This window comes from Lutjanus erythropterus, chromosome 23, assembly GCF_056507025.1.
Source record: "Lutjanus erythropterus isolate fLutEry1 chromosome 23, fLutEry1.hap2, whole genome shotgun sequence".
Taxonomy (NCBI): domain Eukaryota; kingdom Metazoa; phylum Chordata; class Actinopteri; order Lutjaniformes; family Lutjanidae; genus Lutjanus; species Lutjanus erythropterus.
Window position 1 is genome coordinate 17,054,623 of NC_139339.1, and position 22,502 is coordinate 17,077,124.

At 37.6% G+C, this 22,502-nt stretch overlaps 1 protein-coding gene across 2 annotated transcripts; it reads right to left on the reverse strand.

Annotated features, from left to right (window-relative positions):
• Positions 1–1,261: 1,261 nt before the first annotated feature.
• tox4b (TOX high mobility group box family member 4 b) lies at positions 1,262–16,407 on the reverse strand. 2 transcript variants are annotated; one of them, XM_084711912.1, is made up of 10 exons: positions 15,556–16,405; positions 13,923–13,991; positions 11,376–11,426; positions 9,439–9,726; positions 9,090–9,350; positions 8,237–8,554; positions 7,818–7,898; positions 6,604–7,233; positions 5,901–6,055; positions 1,262–4,317 (listed from the first exon to the last, which is right to left on the reverse strand). In XM_084711912.1, exons 1-10 carry the CDS (start codon positions 15,661–15,663, stop codon positions 4,260–4,262), a joined length of 2,019 nt encoding a protein of 672 aa, XP_084568038.1. In that variant the 5' UTR covers positions 15,664–16,405; the 3' UTR covers positions 1,262–4,259. The 2 variants fall into 2 exon arrangements, with proteins under 2 accessions (XP_084568038.1, XP_084568039.1); XM_084711913.1 differs by lacking the exon at positions 11,376–11,426 and having other exon boundaries at positions 15,556–16,407.
• Between the last annotated feature and the right edge of the window lie 6,095 nt (positions 16,408–22,502).

Here is a 22,502-nt window from a genome sequence, read left to right on the forward strand (position 1 = left end):
ATGAAATAAAATTTAAAAAATAAATAAATGTGGATATATAGACAGATCCATCTAGATCTACAAGAAAAATGATATTTTTTTATTTATTTTAACATACATATTTAGTTCAGAAATATATTTATTTAATGCATATACAATTTTCTATTTTTTCTAATTTTTTTTTTTGTTTTTTTATCATGTCATTTATTTCTTTTTATCGCTTTATTTTTCCTTGTGTTTTTCCCTATTGGTTTTTCTTGAATGAACATGGATTGTAGTCACAGGAGTGTCATAAAAAGAATAAATCTGTAAAAGAGTAGGAAATAAATGCGGCAATATAAAGCAGAAACAAAAGAATTAAACTATAAGTACATTAAAATGTGGAAATAAAAAGAGAAATAAACAAATAAATGAATGACTATTTGAATGGGTTTTTTTTTCCACATATAATGTAATTTCATTCATTTTACCCTTATTCTTTTCCCTATTGCTTTTGCCATTAATTGAAAGAAATCTGCACAAATGAGTCCTGGCAGTATTCATTCAAGCAAAAGCAACAGGGAAAAATATAGGTATAAAAATAAATGACACTATGTCAAATAAATAAAATAAATGCATAAAATAAAATATGCCAAAAATAGATAGAATGTAGTAATTTATATAGAATAAGCAAACATTTTAAAATAAGTATGTACAAAAACAAGTGAGCAAATAAATATGAAAATATTTATTTTTTTCCACATTTAGTTTTCTTTATTTCCAAATTTTTGTTTACTAATTTTATTTACTCATTATACTGTATTAACACATTTTCTTTATCATTATTCTTTTTTCTGACACTCCTTTGACTCCATACTAATTGGCATCCTAGAAAATAACATAAATTTGAATTCTCAACTGTATATTTATAACCCTGTTAAATTTTGTACAAATAAATGCAATTAAAAAGCCTTATTTTATTGGATTTGACAAAGGAAGGCAAATAATACATTGCCCACCTTCTTCTGTGCGCTGAATGAAGAGTGCTTAATCTTTATTGTACTGCACTAGGAATTTTTCCTTGTTCATTTATCTATGTAAAAAAGAAAAAAAACTCTTCTGATCTTCCATGGTAAAGCAGATAGCTTCTTCCATGTATCTATTGTCAATAAAATGGACAAATTAAAAAGTATGGTTTATTCTATTATTCTTACTTCCTGTTCAAAAATGAAGAAATATGAGAGTAATCAAATAAATGTCATTCCAGCAGTAATTGTGAGGCCAAAATCTGCATCACCAAATGTATATTAAAACATAAAATATTTTTTATTTCACCATTAAAAACATTTCCAGGATATCTACAATAAACCAGACCAATCTCTGCATCATTTCATCTGACTGGGAACAGTTATTTTGGAAGCCTTCCATGATTATTTAACAGACCTGAAAGCAACGTGTTACATTAAACACTTATTTCAAAAATTAAAGCTTTTATACTGTATTCCCTTTCCCCTTACAGTAGTGTTGTCAGAGCTGGTGTGTTTATTTCATTCCAATTATTTCTTTTTCCTCAAAAACCCAATTTCACCACAAATGTTCCTTGTCAAAACAAAAAAATTAAAAATTAAAAAAAATGCACCACATATTTAAATTGCTCTTATGTTGCGGGGTATTTCAGAAAGAGAGGAGAACAGAGAACACTTGAGATTTCTTTTCCTGAATTTTAGCACCTGTTTTCAAAGTTTGAAGTAAAAGCCTTTGAATGATGGTAGTTCTCCCCCGAATGTGGCTTAAAGTGATAGTTCACCCAAAAATGAAGTTTCACTCAATATCTACTCACGCCTGTGCTGATGTGAGGATGGGTGAAGATCTCCAGTTCACAAAACACTACTGGAGCTTCAGTGGAAAACAGTGTTGCAGCCAAATCCTTTTTAATGGTGACTAGTTTTAAAATGTAAAAAAATAACACAAAAAAACCCCACAAAATGTCTCCATACTTCTCGTGTGGTGTAATCCAAGTGTCTTTAAGCCGCGACATTAAAATTTGACGCAAAAAAGATGCCATTTACACCATGTTTTTAGCCTAAATGTCAACTGTAGCCTCTCAGACCTGATCCACGTGCACACACCTGATGCAGGTACACAGGCTCTCACCCAACACACGAGCAGTATGGAGACAATTTGGGTTTTTTAAAACTTGTCGTCATTAACTTCAGTTGTACTGGATTTGGCTGCAACGCTGTTTTCCGCTGAAGGTCCAGTAGTGTTTTGTGAACTGGAGACCTTCACCCATCCTCACATCAGCACAGGGGTGAGTAGATATAGAGTGAAATTTCAATTTTGGGTGAACTATCACTTTAACAACATTTGGCTGGTGGCAAATTAATTTCCACCTTGTCTCAAAATGGCTTCTTACCAACATTTTACCCCCTTGTATGACGTCAAACTACCTGTAAGACTGTTTGTGCTTTGCCCAGTTGTTGCTCATTTGTACATTTAAGCAACAGTTTGGATTATTTGAAGTGGGGTTGTATGAGGTACTTATCCATAGTAAGTGTATTATCTACAGTAGATGGCGGTGGACTCCCCTCGTTTAGAGAAGCAGCAGTAGTGGAAGTCAAGCATACTGCTGTGGACAGGGTCAGTATACAATACTTAATACAATACAGAACAACATATTTAGAACATTTTCACAGCTTTACCTCACCATCAGACAGCCTTTTCTGACAGGAAAACCCTGTATAACATATAACACTCTCTAACTCAACCACATTCCTTAAAAAAAGATGTCATTTTATCTCACAGAACACAGGGGTTGCTGGTCTTGTGTGATTGTGGTGAATCTGAACTATCCTTTTAAAACAGCTAAATCAACAAACTATCAGATCGAGGCCGCAGCAGACCAACAATGCCTGTTTTCTGGAAAGTAAAATTACCAGATTTCCAACATTTGCCATTGGAGTGTGGTTGAGGTCCACCAAAAAAACACAAACAAAACAGATATCAGTTCAGGAGTACGATATATAGAATATTTTCAGTGCTTTACTTTGCTCTCAGACAGCTTTCTCTGACCGAAAACCACTGTGATAGAAGCAAAATGTCACTCTTTCTCGCTCAACCAAACTCTACTAGCGAAATCACTAATTTTACCACAAAACAGGAGAGTTGCCGGTTTACTGCTACCTAAATCTCTTAGTTTGTTTGTGCCATTATGTAACTTCAGTGTTTTAAAAGGATAGTTCAGATTCACTGAAGTCATAAACAAAAAAAACACCACAAACACTAACTGATCCAGGCAGTGGTAGACCAAAAACCTCCATGTTTTCCTTGGTAAAATTAGAGTTTTGCTAAAGGGATCTGGTTGCTTTGGAGGGAGTGACATTTGGCTTATATAACATCAGTTTACAGGTGGAAAAGACAGTCCAATAGCAAGGTAAAGAAGTGAAAATATTCTAAATATAACACACACCTACATGGTTATTGATTTTTTAGGTGACCAAAATACGTTTTGCTGCTGACTCTGCCCACAGCATTTCATTGCTTAGCTCCCTATTCCAGTACTTCTCTCTGCTTCTCCAAACTGGGGGTATATCGTCTGCCATCTACTGTAAGTAACACACTGACTATGGGTAAGTACCTCAAGTAACCCATTTTCAAATAATTCAAACTATACCTTTAAATCTCTACAGCAGCCACAGGCCCCTTAACACCAAATCATTCACATTTGCTGAAAACAAACAAAAATATCACTTCTCAGATTTCATTTACTCGGTCAATCCTCAATGTAACAGTAAAGGGAGAGCATACACATATAAAGTGGAATTTCTGAAAGGAATAAAATGAACTGAAGTCCTCTGCAAGATCAGGATTTTCTTCCTGCACTTTTTCTTTTCAAAACAATTAAAAACCCCTTAAGTTCATATAAAATGTTCTTGTTTTTTATCAAGTCCACAATTCACAATTGATCAGAAGGAAAGTCTGGGGGCAGCAGAGCCAAGTCTTTAGCTTCTTTTCCTGCTTTTTCTTCAGTATCATTATATTAATCCATCTCTCCTTGTTGTTACCCATCATTCCCACTGCATTTGTCCCGGGAGCCGAGGTGTCCATCACAGAAAAGTATGTTGTAGTGACCTTTGTGTTGTCTTTGTTCTTTCCATAAAGATGACATGACAAAACAAACCATTATGTGCCGATACCTGAGCCTATCATTCATTCAGTCCTCTGTTCATTTGCATTTCATGTGTTATTCTTAGTCCTGTCCTCTCTGTGTAGCACTCCTCTGTCGGACACATCCTCTTCTCCTATGTGACCGTGGTGGAGTTCTGCCCTCTGATGGCACACCAGGCCATGAACACGTCTCTGTGGAGGAGAAAAGATCAAAGAAAAAGATCAATTTCACCCCAATGTTGTCTATTTATGACATGTTGTACTGTATGCAGAGTCTAATGTCTGAACCAGACAGAACATTAAATATACTAAATTTGTTACTACCCCACTTGTGCATTGACTGTGAGTATATTTACAAGCACATTAATATCCTAATTTTCACTCTCTCATTTTGATGAAATTCAGGATATAATGTTTATGACACAAAGACAAGCTGTGTTATTAAGCTACTTGTAAATGTGATCATAAAAGTATAATATAATAAGACACCAAGATGGTGTTTAACTGTGCCATACATCACAAATGGATAATTTATGAATGAGTCAACTAACAGAAAATCAATCAGCAAATCTTCTGATTAACGATTAGTCACATTAGTGATTTTTCAAAGCAAATATGATATTCTCTGGGTGATAAAAGGGGTGTGTGTGTGATTAATAGGGATGTCACAAGAGCTGATATGTCAGTGCCAAGATGATGTCAAAATGTTGAAAATGTAACAGTACTTTTACAGTGTTTTTTTAATAGTGCCATTGATGCATGACAGGGACAGTATATATGTTTACAAGTGTAGTTATCTGTCATTAAATCCCAAAGGAAGATGTCGAATGCCAACAAGCACTGAACAATTACTACATGTGTAGGACAGCAACATGTATAGCTGCGGTGACAGCTCAACTCATCAAAAAGAAAAATAGAGTAATGTATGGATGGTCTACCAAGAAGCTGCTAAATGGCTACAACAAATTATTAAAAGGCCTGTAAAGCTCCTCAGTTCATCACCACATTTAGAGCTTCAGGAGCTCACAACTGTAGTGACACAGTAGCTGACGATCTCTTTAGAAGAGAAATGTGTGTGACTATCATTCAAAAATCAGTTCTACTGTCTAAATAGCAAGTTGAAGCAATTAATCCATCCATGATTGAAATGTGTTGTTTTCCCCGGTCCCTTCCTCCCCAGACTGAGGCAGGCTGCAGGAACAGTGAAGCTACATCAGGGCATGACAAGCACAACATTATATTTTGATAATAACAAGCGATGAGTCCAACACTTAAGTTGATCAGCTGTTTATAACCTTCAGTTGTCTAACAAATGTAAAGTTAAGCCTGTTATCCTGAAAACAAAAGACCACCACTCTGAAAATACTCACTCTGAAGTCTGAATTCAGTTCCTGCCTGTCTTAATGCGTTCTAGACTCCATTAACACCTTGCTCAATTTAACCATTAAAACATCTACTCCTCCTAAAAGATAAATAATGATTTCTTCTGACTCATAAACAGACACTTACTCATTCAGTGAACATTCAGCATTAATTTTAACTCAAATAAACATGAAACAAGAAAACTAAAACAGACATTCTGGACTGGAATGGAAATTTCAAAGGAGAACATGCTCGCTGTGCTGTTGTTGTCAGCAGTTGAAGCCAGTATTTCAACTTTCTCTGATGACATATTAAGTACAGTCAATATGTTACAGATTTCTCTTTTAAAGACAAAAAAAGATAAAAACTCTAGGACCCAGATTTGGCCTGCATGTTGCTGCTTTTGTGCCTACCTGCAGTGTGTGGCGACACACTCATTACTGCAGTACTCCTTGTCCCAGTCTTTGCTTTCCACAGCTGGGTTGGTGCAGCCGGCGCGTACACAGATGTTGCGACTGGCAGCGGGAGTCACACTCGGGACAGGCGCGACATTAACCTCAACCTCCATCTGAGAGACGAAACAGGAAGAACAGACATTTAAAGAGACAGGTCACCACAGACTCAAAACACTTTTTGTCTTTCCTGTACTGCTATTTATCCATCTAGATTGTTTTGGTGTGAGATGCCAGATTTTGGAGATACTGACCGCAGAGATGACAGCCATCTCTCTAATATGATGGGACTGAGTGGCACTTGGTTTGTGGTGCTTAAAGCACAAAAAACACATTTGAGAAATTCAATATTAGTCTTCCAGACTAACCTCCAGAAATCATTACCTGGTTATTCGAGATAATCCACAGACTTTGTTGTGAGCAGTTTCACATAGGAACTACTTTCTCTCCAGTAGATTCTACCATAGACAGAAAATAGTCCCTATAAAACTCTGTAACTCAGAACAAAAAAATCTGGATGGATAAGCAGCACTGCAGGCCAGAGAAAGAATTATAATTTAGATTTTTGGGTGAATGGTGCCTTTAAGCTAAATTTCCCATATTTCTAAAATATGTCAACAGGTCAAAATCTGCAATAAACACAGAGTGACTCAGTAGAACTCACCCCTTCCTCTGCCTCCGCCACCTCCTCTCCTCCCGCCACCACTTCAGCTGATTCCACCGTCAGACCGTCGGAGGGGGACACTGACGTGGATGTTTCATCACCTGATGTCACAATGATCGGCGCACTTGAATCAGACTGCCGTGACGACGGGACAACCTTGATCTGCAACGGAGGTGGAGCGGTGGCTGCACCCCGTGGTTTGGCCTGCAGAGGCGGAGGAGCCTGGGCATGCACCATCTGCTGCAGCCGAGGCGGAGGAGGAGTGCTCTGCATCTGCTGCAGTGGCGGCGGCTGGCGGGGCGAGGAGGCGGCTGTTGCCGTGACGGACACGCCACCAGAGGGCAGCGGCGTCTGCTTGATGATGATCTTAGTGACAGTGGGGGGGTTTGGAGTGGTGGTAACAGGCGGGGGCTGGGGTTTGATGGCACCGGTGCGGGAGCGTGTGGTGACCTGAGGTAGGTCCAGGATGATGTTGGAGGTACAGATGTTGGTGATGGTGTTCTCCTCAGGGTTGTAATGCTGTGACCTGGTGGAACGAGCAGCGAGGGTGGTGGTAGATGTGGCTGTGACGGCAGGAGCTGGGGCTGGAGGTGGGGGTGATGGGGCGGCGTCCATTACTTCAATGGGGGCCTGAAGAGACGGCATTAGGAGACAATCAAGACATACAAGAAGAGTATTGTAATCAGATGTTATGCAGAACATACACTCAACAAAAATATACAAAACACCTTTATTTTTGCTCCCATTTTTCATGAGTTCAAATGTCAGTCTGAGTGAGAACAGAGGAGACAATGTCAGGGTAAACCAATCAGAGGCAGAGTGGGGTCGGCCATGTCTTTGCCCTCCTGATAAACTTAAATACCATTTATTTTAGTCAATAATAATAATAATAATAATAATAATTATTATTATTATTATTATTATCATTATTATTATTATTATTATCAGCATCATCATCATCATCATCATCATCATTATTATTATTATATTTCTTTGCTTATATTTAAAAACTGGGCAATATAAATTATCATGATAATAATCCTCAAAAAGAAATTTTGAAATTTTCAATAGTGACAGACAATTCTTACCATGTATACACAAACATGCAACTGACCACTTCAAAAGAGACTCTGCTTTTATGCCGTCACATACTGTGTCAGAACAGCTGTCAAGTTTTACAAATGGAGGACGTTTCATCAATCAGAAGCTCTCACCTGAGAAGTCTGACCCGCTCTGTACTCTTCCAGTGCCTTCAAATAATCCTTCTTTGCTGCTTCATTTTTCCTCTTGTAAACCTGAAATAAAAAACATAAATTATGCCCAACGGTAAAACTGTATTTAAATCTCACCAGATCTTATTGACTTCTTCCATATAGCTTACAGAGGGAAAATACTTAAAGACATCTTTTCTTCCATGGCTGAAAACATCTTTCCTTTGTACAGTATATTATATGTACAGACTGTCCAAAATCTTGTTTTGTATAACTACAACACTGCTGTAAGATTTCAACAATGAAAGCATACATCTGCCTTTTTTGCTTAACACAATCTACTGAGTCAAACCAACTGAAAACTAGGGACAAAGTCCAGGTTTTCCATATCTACAGGAATTCTGGAAAGGGTTTCCTCTCACCTGTTTCTGCTCCTCCCCCAGGCTGTCCCACATGGAGGCGACTATCTTTGAAACTTCCCCAAACGTAGCGTTGGGATTTTGACCCTTGATGGCTGCCTGTGTGTCCCTGAAGAACAGAGCGTAGGCTGACACGGGTTTCTGGGGCTCGTTGGGGTCTTTCTTCTTCTTCCCCTTCTTCCCTCCCGCTCCACCTTTCCGTCCAACAGCCGGAGACACGCTAGAGGTGGGTGCAGAGAGCGGAGACTCGGACAGGGAGGGATCAAGGGAGATAACACCAGGAGAGACCGCCAGAGAGACTGGAGATTCAACCAAGACACTCTGATTGGACGAAAGAGAACAATGTACATGAGAATAAAGAACAAAAAGTATTTTGAAATAATGTTCTTAGTGTAAACCAAAAAGTTATTTTTCAATCCTATAGCAATTATTTTTCTCACTTCTGTTTGGGGGATTAATTATGTTGTAATTTCTTTTTTTTATCAGGAGCTTCCATTAATATTTTGTAGAATGCCAGCATGACATGTAATGTTGAAAGTTAGCTGTAGGCCATGCCTCAAGCTCCATTTTTAAGCCTATATCCCCATTAAAAGTCAAGCCAAATTAGCTGTTAGCTGTTCCTGTTTGCACCATAACCATGGAGGTCCAAAAAACGCCACCTGACTAGTTTTGATACTGAAGAAAATATCCAAACGAGGTTATTATGAGGTAAGAGCTGAATTTATAAGGAGTGTCTTTTCTGCAGAATAGATTTTGGTGTGTGAGAGGAATAAAGACAAAGCTTGATATTTCATGACTAGTTCAAACTCTTACAGATGACGGTGTGTTCACATTCATGCAGGTTTTTGGGGCTCACCCTTCTAAAGTCATCCATGTCATCATCCTGTAGTGAACTGGTGGGCGATGCCGTGGCCGACAGATGGTGCTCGGGCGACTGAGGGCGCTGCAGTATGTTCCCGCCTCCTAAGCCGAGCCCCAGTTGAGCGCTGAGCTCCGACTGGTCGATGGTGGTCAGCTGGTTGGACCCCAGCAGGCCCTGGCTCATGTCACCCAATGGGACATCAATGGTCACCGGAGATGAGCTGCTGAACTGAGAGCCGATTGGATGACTGAGGTCCTGGGAAGACAGGAGCAGAAAATATGAGTGAATGAACCTGGAGTTTAATACGGAGATAACTTCAGTTAAAACATCCTGTACTACTCACCATTCCTAGTGACGACCCCAAAAGAGCACTTCCTCCTGATTGGTTGATGACTCCCAGACTCAGGTGCTCCAGTCCCTGTGAGGGGGCGTTGACAAAAGTGGAGGCGAAGGAGGGGTCGTCTCCTTCAACCACAGCATTCCCAGGTACTACCACGCTGTCGGAGGCACCGGTGTCTGACAGCTCCCCGAAATGGGACACCACATCGGACACGGTGAGGGTTGAGTCTGGATCCAGAGAGATGGGAGGTATCTCGAACTCCTCATCACCGAGGCTGGGAGTGTGGAACGTCTAGAGAGCAGACGGAGGCAGGAGAGGACGGAAGCAAAAGTGTAAAGAGAAGACGATGGAAGTAAGAGAAGAACAGAAGGAATGGAAGGAGGAGAAGAGAAAATAAGTTCGTAAGAAGTTGGGGTGGAGAGGAGTAAATAACAATTTGGAAAGGAAGGTAAGAGGATCACAAGAAAGATAAAAGATTATAGTCAGTAATTACAGCTGCCTTAAACACAGAAAATATTTTACTAGTTTGGACAAAAGTTCATAAAAAGATTAATTTTGTGAGGCTGATTTGCACCAACGAGGATTAATCATGAATAGGCTATCCAACTTTTTCACTGGCTAGCAAACAATGTAATATTTTGTGAACTTTCTCACTAGCTAGCAAACATTGTAACATGTTAACATTTTTGCAAGCTAGCTAACAATGTAACATGTTTAGTTTTAGCTTAGTAGCAAATAACATAACATTTTGTTAACTTTTTAGCTAACTAGCAAGTAACATAATGTGTTGCTAACTTTTTTGCTAGCTAGCAAATAATGCAGGGTGTTGGTCAGTTTTTCGCTAGGCAGCAAATAATGTAACGTTTTGTTAAGGAATACAGAGAAGCTTAAAGTCAAAGGTTTCCCTCTCTCTTTTATACATACTAGGTCCCAACAGCACTCTTTTTTTCCTTAATTTTAATTTGGCTTTAAGCATCTCCATATTGATAAAACTCAATTTAATTGTGGTTTATATCAATAAATTTGGATTTACAGGGGCCTGTGTCACATAGTAAGATTAGTTCAGATATTACTTTAGATAATTGACCGAACTAAAAGTCGAAGATTGATTGATGGGTGGATGTATTGGTTGAAATTGTTGGTTCAACCCTACATAAGCGTGCATCATATTTTGTTTTATAGGAAAAAAATGGATTTTGATTTAAGAATACACAGAAATGTATTTTTGTTGGGGTTTTGGGGCATATTTTGTTAAATAGGTGCACAATATATCCAGGGATGTGATCTAAAAGGGTTAAATAGGAATTTTTCATTTCATCTCAACTTAAAGCACTCCATTTATGGCTATGATGATGTTGCATGGGCTTATGATGAGAAGTTTTGCCTCTTTTACACAAACACCATCACAGTTTAATAAATTAACTTGACAACCAGCTCTGATACCCATTACCAATAAGGGTAAGACTAAGTTGAACTTGCTTTGTGATACAGGCCCCTGGTCATGCACCCAGCTTCAAACTGTCAAACCATGCCATCACTCACAACTGCACAATGTGTTGAAGGATGAACGGTAGACAAATGTAAACAGTGAGAATGTTGATGATTTCAATATTACTTATTCTTTGGTGAAGTTTGTTTGCCCTTTTCTAATGTTTCTGTCTATTCTGATGACAGAACAGCACTGAAACATGTACAAATAAAACAGGATGGCCTGAAACAATGCCTCTACGTACACATCATGAGTCTGCAGCTGCTTCACAGTGAAAGCAGTTCCATCATTTGACTATCTCTTTGGATGAGTCAGTTTTTTTAGATTTGTATTCTGACAGGGTGTTTGATGATTCACGCTCTTTTCCTAAGTGACAGCTTTATTAACAAAAAGGTGTCTGAATTTCAGTAGGAGGGGTGTGAAATATAAAGTACTTATAAATAATTCATACTCCACCAGCAGATCCAGCGAGGTTGAAGAGGTCAATGGGTTTAGTGCCACACTAAAAAATGTGAGTATGTCAGTAAGTGCACGTTGAAGTAGATTACAGATGTCATGGGTCATACTTGTGGCAGTAAAACTGTTTTTATATGTACTCATGGCACTGACATTAAATGGTTCATACATACAGTACAAAGACCTTATTTTGTATCACTCACACATCATTTTACTTAATGAAAGCTGAAAAAAAAATCAAACATGAATATGGTTGAAATGCTAGAAAATATTTGCCAAATGCAAGGCAATAGAGATGACTGACTTTAGGCATGGTTGTAGTGTGATTAATGCTGATTTGTGCCTCTAATGTGTAATATTACATTCAAGTCACAGAGCTAAGCATACAATTTTCTGAAGGATAAAATATCTGGTTATCTTTGAAAAACTGAGAGGGTCACTTAACAACAATTACCACCACTTTGGTGGTATTTTCAGTATCACCAGACTCTTTTAATCACATGGATAAAAGAATAATGAGGCCGCTGGATGACAACTACAAGTTAAAGTATTGTGCTGGGACTGGTCACGCAGGTCCAAACACAAATCTCACGGGAGGTTTAAACTTTGCTGCAGGCAGTAAAAAACATTAGCTGCACGATTTTCGCAAGAACAAAATTGTAATAACTACTTCCTGTATGTGTCAATGACAAGGATCACAATCTCTTGAAATAATCTTGATCAAGATGCATGTTAGATTTATTTACCACTGAACAACACATGGTTGTATAGCAAGATTAAGCTGTAGTTCCCTTTTTGCTACTCATAAAAACCCCCATTTAAAATTACATACAGTAGTTTGGTTGAATAAGCAAAAACCTTGAGTAATTTTAATCTGGACAGCTATACAGTGCACTGTGTTTTACACATAGGAATGAGTACTGAAATTGAACGGGCAGATCTGATTTTTTTAAAACCAGAGTACTGATAAGGTCTGAAGTTTAAGGTTTGATGTAGTTTATTATCACAGGCTGCAGTGTCTCTCTTCTCTGTGTCTATGCAGCTCCTCCTTACACACACACACACAGCGAGGTCAGTGCAGTGAAATGAAAGACGTGAAGTAACTCGAAGTGTCCAGCATTCACTGCTTTAATTCCACTTAATTCTTCACCTTATTTTACTGTTCAGTCACAAACTACCTTAATCTGCTCATCTCGCTTTTCTCCTCACACCCAGACATTTCAGGTCTCACCAGGGGGACTCGCCCCACTCTGCCTCCCTCCGTTTCTCTGTCCCTGTCTGTGCCTGATCTGCTGACTTTCTTCATCAGCAGGATGTTTAATAAAGTTGCCCAAAAACACAGCAGGTGTTTTTGTTTTTTCCACAGACATATTCAACAGTGATTGTTTGCACAGCAGCAGAGAAGCTGCATGTGTAGGAGACGTGTTGTTAATAATGGAGTCTACTGAAACAATCGCAGATAACATTTCCAGATATTTATCTTCCAGAAAAACACATTTATTTGCCCCACTTAGTCCACATTCATGCCATCAAGGTGGATTACATACATGGTCATATGGGGATTTAAGGGATAGTTCAGATTATTTTATGGGAGGTTAAACAGTATGAGACAGTTACCGATAGTAGGTGTATGGGGGAAAAAACTATCAGTTTAAGTGTACGCTATATTTAGAATATTTTCACCACTTTACTCTGCTGTCAGACAGCCTTTTCTGATGGGAAACCACTGTTACAACCCAAAAATCACTGTCTCCAAGGAAACCAAACTCCATAGGCGAAATCAGTCATTTTACCTCACAGAACACAGGAGTCGCAGTTCCACTGCTGCCTCGATCTGTTAATTTGTTTGTGTTATTGTGTGACTTTGGTGAATCTGAATTAACCTTTTATAATACCAACGTCACACAATAACACAAATATATTTACAGATCGAAGCACCAGTAGACCAGCAACTCCAGTGTTCCTGAGAGGTAAAATTACTGATTTCACCAGTGGAGTCCGGTAGGAGAGAGCAATATTTGACTTGTTTAAGTGTCTAAAATACATTTTGCTGCTGATCCTGTCCACAGCAATACAATGCTTAATTTCCTACACGGGGATTGCTCTCTGTTGCTCCAAACTGGGGGCATGCTGAACACCATCTATTGTAGGTCATACACAGACAATGGATAAGAACCTCACACAACCCCACGTCAGATAATCCAAGCTATCCCTTTAAAACACTATGCATTGGCAATAAAAATCTGGATTTAAACAATGGACTTTGGATGATGTTAGGAATCCATATGTTTTGGTTTCCATGTATATCCAATTAGCAAGCGGCAAGCCAGACATGTTGGAGTGCTCAGAAAAAAAAACAGTTGTGACTCCAACATGACTTGAAAGGTGCATTAGCTCTGTGACTCTAGTGTATGGTAAGACATGATGATTCTGTGAGTTTGTAAGACATAGCATCTCTCCACAGCAGGGTCTCTATGATAATAAATAAAGACCTGTCAAAGAGAAAGTCATTGCAACATAACTGAAAGATGCAACAGCCTACCTCTGAAGAAGAAAGGAAGGGATGGCTGGACCCAGAAATAGTCAGGTAGTTGTCACTGCCTCCAGGGAACTGAAACATTAAGTTGCACATGTTGAAAGATTAGTTTGAAAAGGATTTGTTTTTATACGTTTTTCTAATAATTTTCCCATTCTATCAAAAACCAGACATCATGTTTGTTTTTTGATATTAAGGGGACAGTCAAAAATATACATTTTTCCTCTTACCAAGAGTGCTCGTATTTACCGAGATATATATCGGCCATAGAGATATCTGCCTTCTCTCGAATATAATTTAACTAGATGGAAGTTAGCTTGTGGTGCTCAAAGCACCAAAAAAATAAATTTGAAAATCTTGAAAAACAGTCAAACATTTCCTTCCAGAAATCATAACCCAGTTACTCAAAATAATCCACAGACCTTTTGTGAGCAGTTTCACAAGAGACTATTCTCTCTACCCAACTACACCTGCCAATTGTATCACCTTGCAGAAGCAATTTGCATCTGCTCGTGGAGGAGAGGCTCGTGCTTGCAGCGATGAACAATGTAAACATTAATGGCATTCTCCTCAGCTGAGCTGTTGCTGCCTGCGCTTATCAGGTGGTCCCATTTCTCTGAGTTGGTAAGTTGTTCTTCTGATTTAATTTTTCCGATTTTGTGTTCATGTGTTTGAGTTGTAATGTGGAAACACTAGCACTAGTGGATTACTTTTCACAGTTATCAGGATAATGATAATAAATAACTTTTCTAATTGATATAACTAACCAAAATAACTAATCTAGGTAACTCCATGAAGGCAGCAACTGACTGTTACAACCCAATAACATACTACAAATTCCTGTATGAGTAAATTATATGCAGTAAGAGAATTCATAAGAAGTTATCGCCACGTTTCTGCAACATCAACAGAGAACAAGGCAAGTCATACCAATTTTTTTCTTGACTTTCCAAGTTTTTCTCCAACATGAGCTGACATTCACAAGATTTTTCCCAGTCAGGAACTATTTTTTCATTACAATTATTCCAACACTACATGAATCCAGGATCCATAAGTAGATGCACACTTTTGTCTACACAGTGATAAAGCTACATACTAAAGGTATACAAATGAATATCAGATAACATGTGGAGCATCCTCATAAATATAATCTCTATTAAACCTATATTTGAGATTTATTTGATAGTATATTCATTAAATTTTACATTACAAAACAAATTCTTAACAACCGATTAATTGTGCATCGATTAATCATTATCATCGCTAAGCTGAAACCAGCATCAGTTTGACATTTTTGATTGAAAAATGACAGAAACAAATAATCAATTATCAAAACAACTGGCAAATAATTTTCTTTATATCTCCAGTAGACTGCAACTACCAACATAACAATCTAGGGGGATAAATAACACTATAGGTAAGAGTAAAAATATGTCTTTTTGATTCTGGGGTGAACTGCCCCTTTAAAACACACAGGTACAGAGCCACTCAACAAGGACCAGTCCAGTAAACTGAAAGAGATATGTATTATCTGCATACTGAGATGCGTTCAGTGACAGGCAATGGTTAATTCAAATATTTAAAAAGTATCTATGCAAACTACTAAAGGTTGTGTGTCCCATTCATGAGATAGAGTCACCTTGTTGTCTGAGTCAAATCCATTAAAAGACTGCGGGTCCAAGAACTCTGGATCACCGTCGTGCTGCCCGGTACCGTCCGTTAAATCCGAATAAAAATTAAGGTCCATCTTTTCAACCGGGCCTCATATGTTAGCTATGAGGACCCTCTTCAGTTCCAGATGTCACGCAATTAATAATTCTATCTTTTACCTATACTACTTGAAAATGTGTGTCTGAAGTCGTCTGAGATAACTAGATAGCAAGATTAGCCGTAAATCTTTTGTAATTAACCGCCAACACTGACAGCTTTAGGTTAACAAAGATGTTGGCTGTTAGCTCCCACGACCAAAAGACAGAGCATGTGTACGCCAGCAGCAGTCGTGCCAAAAATAACCTGTCTGGTCTGCTCTGCTCTGCTCTGCTGGCTGGGTAGACACCGAGGTAACGTGGCTGGTACCCGGCCGGCGGTCTTTAATGCTGACTTGTCCTACCACGGTTTAGCCTTAGCTGGGTTTGACGCAAGGCTGCAGTGCTTCTCCAGCCTGGCGCCCGTTTGTCTGACGGTCCCCAAACGTCTCATTCAATCAACGGTCGCGGCTAGCATACATATCTACATACGTTTAACAGGTTGTTAATGCTAATCGAGAGGTCTGGAAAACGGCAATGAACGTTTTCAAGGTGTCTGACAGGGAATGAAGGCAGAGCGAATCCCCGTTTTCTGCTTCGTGTTGGCCCGGGCCAGGCTGCTCAATGGATCCCGAGCCACGGATCATGTGTCAGGATGGGAACCCACGAAAGATGTCGCGAGACTGACCATTTAAACACAAATCATGACATTCTTCTAACGCTAACCAGTAGCTTTCTGTCCCTAAGCCTAAAAATATCTTAACCACGGCATTGTCACATTGTAAAACACAATTAGTTTATAGTACGTACACAATGAAGAAACGCTGTATACAAATATCGCGAGAGTTCCGTAGATCCAGGGTTCCCTTCGAACAAGACCACGAAATAAACGAGAGGGGTCGAGCTAAACAAGAAAACGCCGGATGTTGATCGATAGCGATTTCAAAATAAAATCAGATTGCTAACTGATCTTTTCTGATTTAGCTGAGATGAAAACACATCAAAGTATTGAAAAGCATTGCAATACTAACCGTTAGACGAAATAAAAGTGACAAAATAAGTATCGCAATGAGGTGACCAGATCCAAACAAATGTGGGACAATGCAAGACACATTATCAATGCTGAGAGGTTGTCTAAAATTGTGATATTAAAAAAAAAAAAAAAAAAATCCAGAGCTTCACCAATTAATCAATTAGTTATCAACTATAAAAAATAACCACCAACTATTTTGATAGATGATTAAATGGTTTGTATATATTTTTTTTAATTATCTGTTGTGTTTTTTTAATTCATCATGTAATTGTCTGATTCCAGCTGCAATTCCTTCTTTTTTGGTAGTTTCTATGGCTGTGTGATACGGTTAAAAAAATAATAATTTTGTGATTGATTTGATTTTTATACTTAAATATACTTATAAGGAGCACACAAAAAACTAAAATATTAGTCTTGCAAGTAGATTTCTCTTTTGGGTTCCTCTCCAAATTAAGAGTTAAAGAGTAGGTATGATGCAGGACCAAACTTAGACTTAGTGATGCAAATTCCCTAAAAACTACTACATACTAAACCATATTTGACAAGCAGCTGATGTTTTTTTCGGGTGTCTCGGGCCCTGCAGCTGTTGCTGTTTTTGCTCAGTTAGTAATTCAACCATAACTGATGCCAGTCAGTGCATTAGTAGGGTTGACTTTATTGGACAGTTCTAGCTTATCACAGACACTGGTTGAGGTTTTGTGTCATTCTTATTATTTCATTACAGACAAAAGAATATTATTATTATAAATAAGAAGTTTAGAACACAGGGGTTTTTTGTTTTGTATTGTTTTGTTTTATAGGCTGACATTTTTTTTTAAATATTTTTCTTATCACAACTTTACTATAAGCTAGTAGTAACTGTTGTTCACAGCTGATATCTAATTTAATCAAAATGATGCATAGATTTATGGGACATGTATGAAATGTTTTCTTATGGATTTATGTTTGAACAAAAATGAACATTTGGTGACATATTGTTTGAATGTTAACATTAATATCTCAAAAAGTCCTGTTTTGGCCTGGCTTTAGAAATAACCTCTCATTTACAGGTTTTATGAGTCATGATCTCGAGAGCTATAACCTATGATTGATTGTAATTTATGTTCAACCCTGCAATATTAAAAAAAGTACAATAATTTCACTGTCATCACACTTTATGCAATAATTATTCATACAATACTCTGGTATAGACTGGCATCAATACTGCATTTACACTGTACATTTCAATGATTATTCTTATTTATGATATTCCTGCATTTTAAGACCATTTTTCAGCATTATTGGTAATGGACACTACTGTTACATATTATGTTATACATATTTTTAAAAACATATTTCTTATTTAATTTTCTGATGATTCCCTATGCTTATATGTATACTTAAAACTGCGATAATTAATTGATTTATTGATTAGTTGATCAAAAGAAACTTTGTCATCTGCAATTTTGATAATCAATCAATGGTGTCAGTCATTTCTCAAGCAATAAAAGTCATTTTCCTTTCACATTATACAGACTAAACAATTAAACAGTTTACCTGGAAAATAACTGGAAGATTAACTGAGGATGAATATAATCGTTAGTTGCAATCCTATGTATATTTCTATTCTTGGTTTGAGCAAATGTAACATACCCCAATTTCGCCCAGGAGATCAATCAAATTTTTCTCAGTCAGATTTTATTTTGAAAGCAATGATAGGAAGTGGCCTGTCATTCTCTTCTCGGCAAGATTTTCTACAGGTGATTATAAATAAATAACGTCTGAAATTACGTGTAGCTGCGAAACACAAAATTATGTCGCCAATCAGACTATTTTGTAATATTTTAACAAGTAAAATGTCGGTTATTTAGGTTTCTTAACGGCCGCCTGGCAGCTTATTTTACCCCCGGTTATATTCCAATGGTTCGGTCCAAAGCGATCCCCCTAAGCAGAGAATCATACAGTACAGTTCTTAAGAATACATTTATCGTTCAAACGATCAAAATTTACAATATTTTGGAAGATATTTATCGCCTACACGACTTGTTTCAGTGCTAGGTGTTAGCTTTACAAACTTAAAATTAGCGCGTGATTATTAAATTAACATCAGGGGCGAATTAATTGACTTAAAACAAACGTATATGGGGTTAACAGTTTCCAAAGGGGGAAAATATATGAGGTGAAGTTAAATTAACCGATTTAATAAAGGAATAATAACTGAGACAGCCTGGTGATCCGCTCGTAACAAGGCCATCGTTGTTGTGTTTGTGACAACCAAAGATCGTGAGTTGTAGTTGATCATCACATATGAAGACAGAAAGTGATTCTTTTATTAAGTCAAAAAGTGTCTAATACCAACTACTCCTCTTACCTCCATGCTCACCCCCGAAATCTGATTAATGTTTTGTTTTTATTCCACTTTTTGCAAGTGAACTTCGCCCAGAATTGATTTCCTCAAATATAATCACAACACCGGCTTCCGGATTGTACGTACAAGTGGAAGTGACCTCATCACGCAGAATTGGGGCGTCGGCGTTCCAGAATAAAAGCCAGACAACTTTCCTACAGCATATGGAAGTCATAAAGTTTACCTCTTAAGATAATTAGAGCTAATAATGTAAATGTATTTTTACATTGAATACCCACATTTTCCCTGTAAATTAATCTCAGTTCCATTGCAAATACAAGCCAAGTTTCACATACATCCAGAAAATAAATACTGTTTGTGATTAATGTGATTAAATGTATGTATGTATTCAAAATTGTTAAAAAAAAAAAAAAAAAAAAAAAAAGTTTAATAAATTCATTTTATATGTGACAAAATATTTGACTAGTAGAAAACTAAGATGCACTGGGAAAATGCAGATATTTCTTTTATTTTGAATTTCAAGAATGAAGTCAGAATGTTGACAATGAAGGTGAAATGACTGGAATAGTTTAACTTTAAGTATTTGTGCCAAGGATAAAGAAAAAAATATGCCTAATTGTTGAGAATGTGCTTTTTGTTTCTGTTTCCCCTTTTTAAACTGTTTATCCTTTATGTTTTTGTATAACTTAAAGAGTTGTGGTTTTCTCATTTCTTTATTATTGATGGGTTTCTGACTTTAACTTACCTCTAAAAGTGTTTCACTACGATTTGCAGAAAAGTGGCTTCAGTTACGACAAAGTTTAGTCTCTTTTAGTAAAATGATTTATCAGTTAGTTGAGAGACAAAAAAGGACAACATTTTGACAATGAAATTAACCGTAAAAGTCATTTATAAAGCAAAAATAACAATCACCACACAAAATCTCTGTTTCCCGCATCATAAATGTGAAGATTTGTTGTACGAATTGAATATTTTTAAGTTTGGAACTGTTGGTCAGACAAAAAAAACAAGCAAAAAAAACATTTGAATCTGTTACCTTGAGCTTTCTAAAGTTCTAGTTGTCATTTTTCACTGTTTTCTGACATTTTCTAGGCTAAACAATCAGTAATCAGCAAATTAATCAATGATAAGTCATCCAAGAACATATGCAGAACTTTCTGAAATAAAAAATACATTAGGGACACAACAAAATATTAGTCAGACCATCCTTTGTTTTCTTTGATGAATGTTCTTAAAGGGTTGGTTAAAAAAAGTGCTCAAGGTGACGTCACTTTGCAATAAATCAATAAAAACAGTTAGCATCACACTTAAGAAGTCGGTGTTTCTGTATCAAAATTGCTATCTTGATAAAACATCTCGACTATAATCACCAGGAAAATGTGTAATTTGTGTAAATTTGTTATTTAAGTAAATTATAGTACTGATATCACACACTTTGTCATAATAAAACAAAAAGGATCACGAGTCTTGTAAATTTTCCTTCAAAATTGCTTTATTTATTCCCATATTTTTTCAAGCAAAGTTTTTTATGATTCCTTTTTATATTAATGTAATTAAAAAAAGATAAAACTTGGGATCTTTTTTGTCTTTATGTACAAGCAAGAAAAACAATGTTTCGGAAATAACAATGAACATAAAAGAATCCCTGCACGATAACACTGTAAAAAAAAAAAAAAAAAAAGAAAAAAAAAAAGAAAAGAAAAAAGAAAAAGAACAAAAGCATTAGAGTGGAATCAAACACCTCTAGTTTACAGCTCCGTACTTTAGCAACAAGCTCTCGTTCACACACACACTTTCAGACACACATACACACACACACAAAGCAGGATGTCCGCAGGTTTAGTTCAGTTGTCTGGTGAGGTGGAGTGTTTGGGGGCACAAGCTCACACTACACAGCGCAGCCAATATTCTCATAAGAAGGAATGGAATACACCATATACTGCATCATTCATACAGTACATACACACACACACACACACACACACACACTCACACACACGCGCTTCTTTGTAAGTGACATTTTGACAGCATGCAGTGCAGTGGTCCTCTCCACGATGGTCCAGTGTGTCAACAATACTGATTTTCAAATTCTTAAAATCTTTCCGATGCCTTCGCAACATTTTTTTTCCAGACACACTCTACACTGCCATCATCTACTCTAACACACCAACAAGATGAATCACTCACATGCAGTCCGACGTGGGGCCAGTTTATGGCACAACACAGAGAAGACCTCTGATAGTTTCCTTATCATTGGTTTCATTTTGGTTTTCCTGGGATCTTGATTGACATCACAAATCCATAAATGTGGTGCATAAGGACAGCCGTCCTGTTGCCAAGTCCGCTTATTATAAGCGACTTTGGGCTTGTTTTTCCGTGAAGTCGCTTATTAATATTTGTAGTCGCGGTTTTCTTGGGCTTGTTTCTAAAGTGTAGTTGCTTATTTGGGCTTGTTGCCCGCTCCGTAATAAGTTATCAAGCAGATAATTTCAATGTGTTATTTAAAGGTAGGATAGTTTGTCCTGCCTGCCCCCAACCCCCGCCACACACAGGCACACACACACATTCACAGAGGAGACAGCAGAGTCTGTTCCCACCCACATCCTTTTTCAAATTGGCTCTGATCCTGATGGCAATGAGTATTAGCCAATCAGCGTCAGACTGAGCAGGGCAGTGTTTTTTTCTGTTACGGAAAAAACCACGTCGGTGAGGTTTGAATGAAAAAGCGCGACTGCCGACTGATGGACTGTGGGAGAGTTTTTTTTTTTTAAGCAACAATGCCCTGAGACAAAGTGGGCGAAATACGGGAAGAAATACAACAAAGACTGGGAGAAAGAGAGCGGGTTAAAAGAATGGATTCAACCTGTCGTGGGGGATGACTCGAAAGCCCTGTGCAGAGTATGTAAATGTGAAATGATGATATGACATATTGTTTCAAAGTCATGTAGCTAAAAGAAAAAAAGTAAGATTGGTGCATAAAAGCAGCAATAAAGAATTTGTGAATTCAGGATATTTATTTGTGGGGGTTTACTATGTATATAATGTACTTGCATCAGTTTATATTTGTTATCCCATCTGTTTTCTAATGGTACAAAATGTGAAAAGATGGTTTAACTCCCTCTGGTCATTATCCTGAAGCTCAGGGGAAGAAAAATAAACAGTACCGTCGGTACAATTTTCCAAAACTGCGCACAGTTCACCAATCTGTCCATATGAATGTACACTGACAATCTGTAGTACCCACAGTTTACGATCCATCCACACAGATTGTAAGAATATGCACACAATTTCTGTATTTTTCTCTCCCCAGAACCTAAGGGGGCTCCTTAGAAAAAGTCGCTTGTTTTGGGCTTGTTTTTAAAGGCCTGGTTGCTTATTTGTCTCGCGAGATCTGGCAACACTGCTTCCGGTGACGCGGCAACAAATATGGCAGCATAAAAAAGGAGCTCTTGCATCGACCG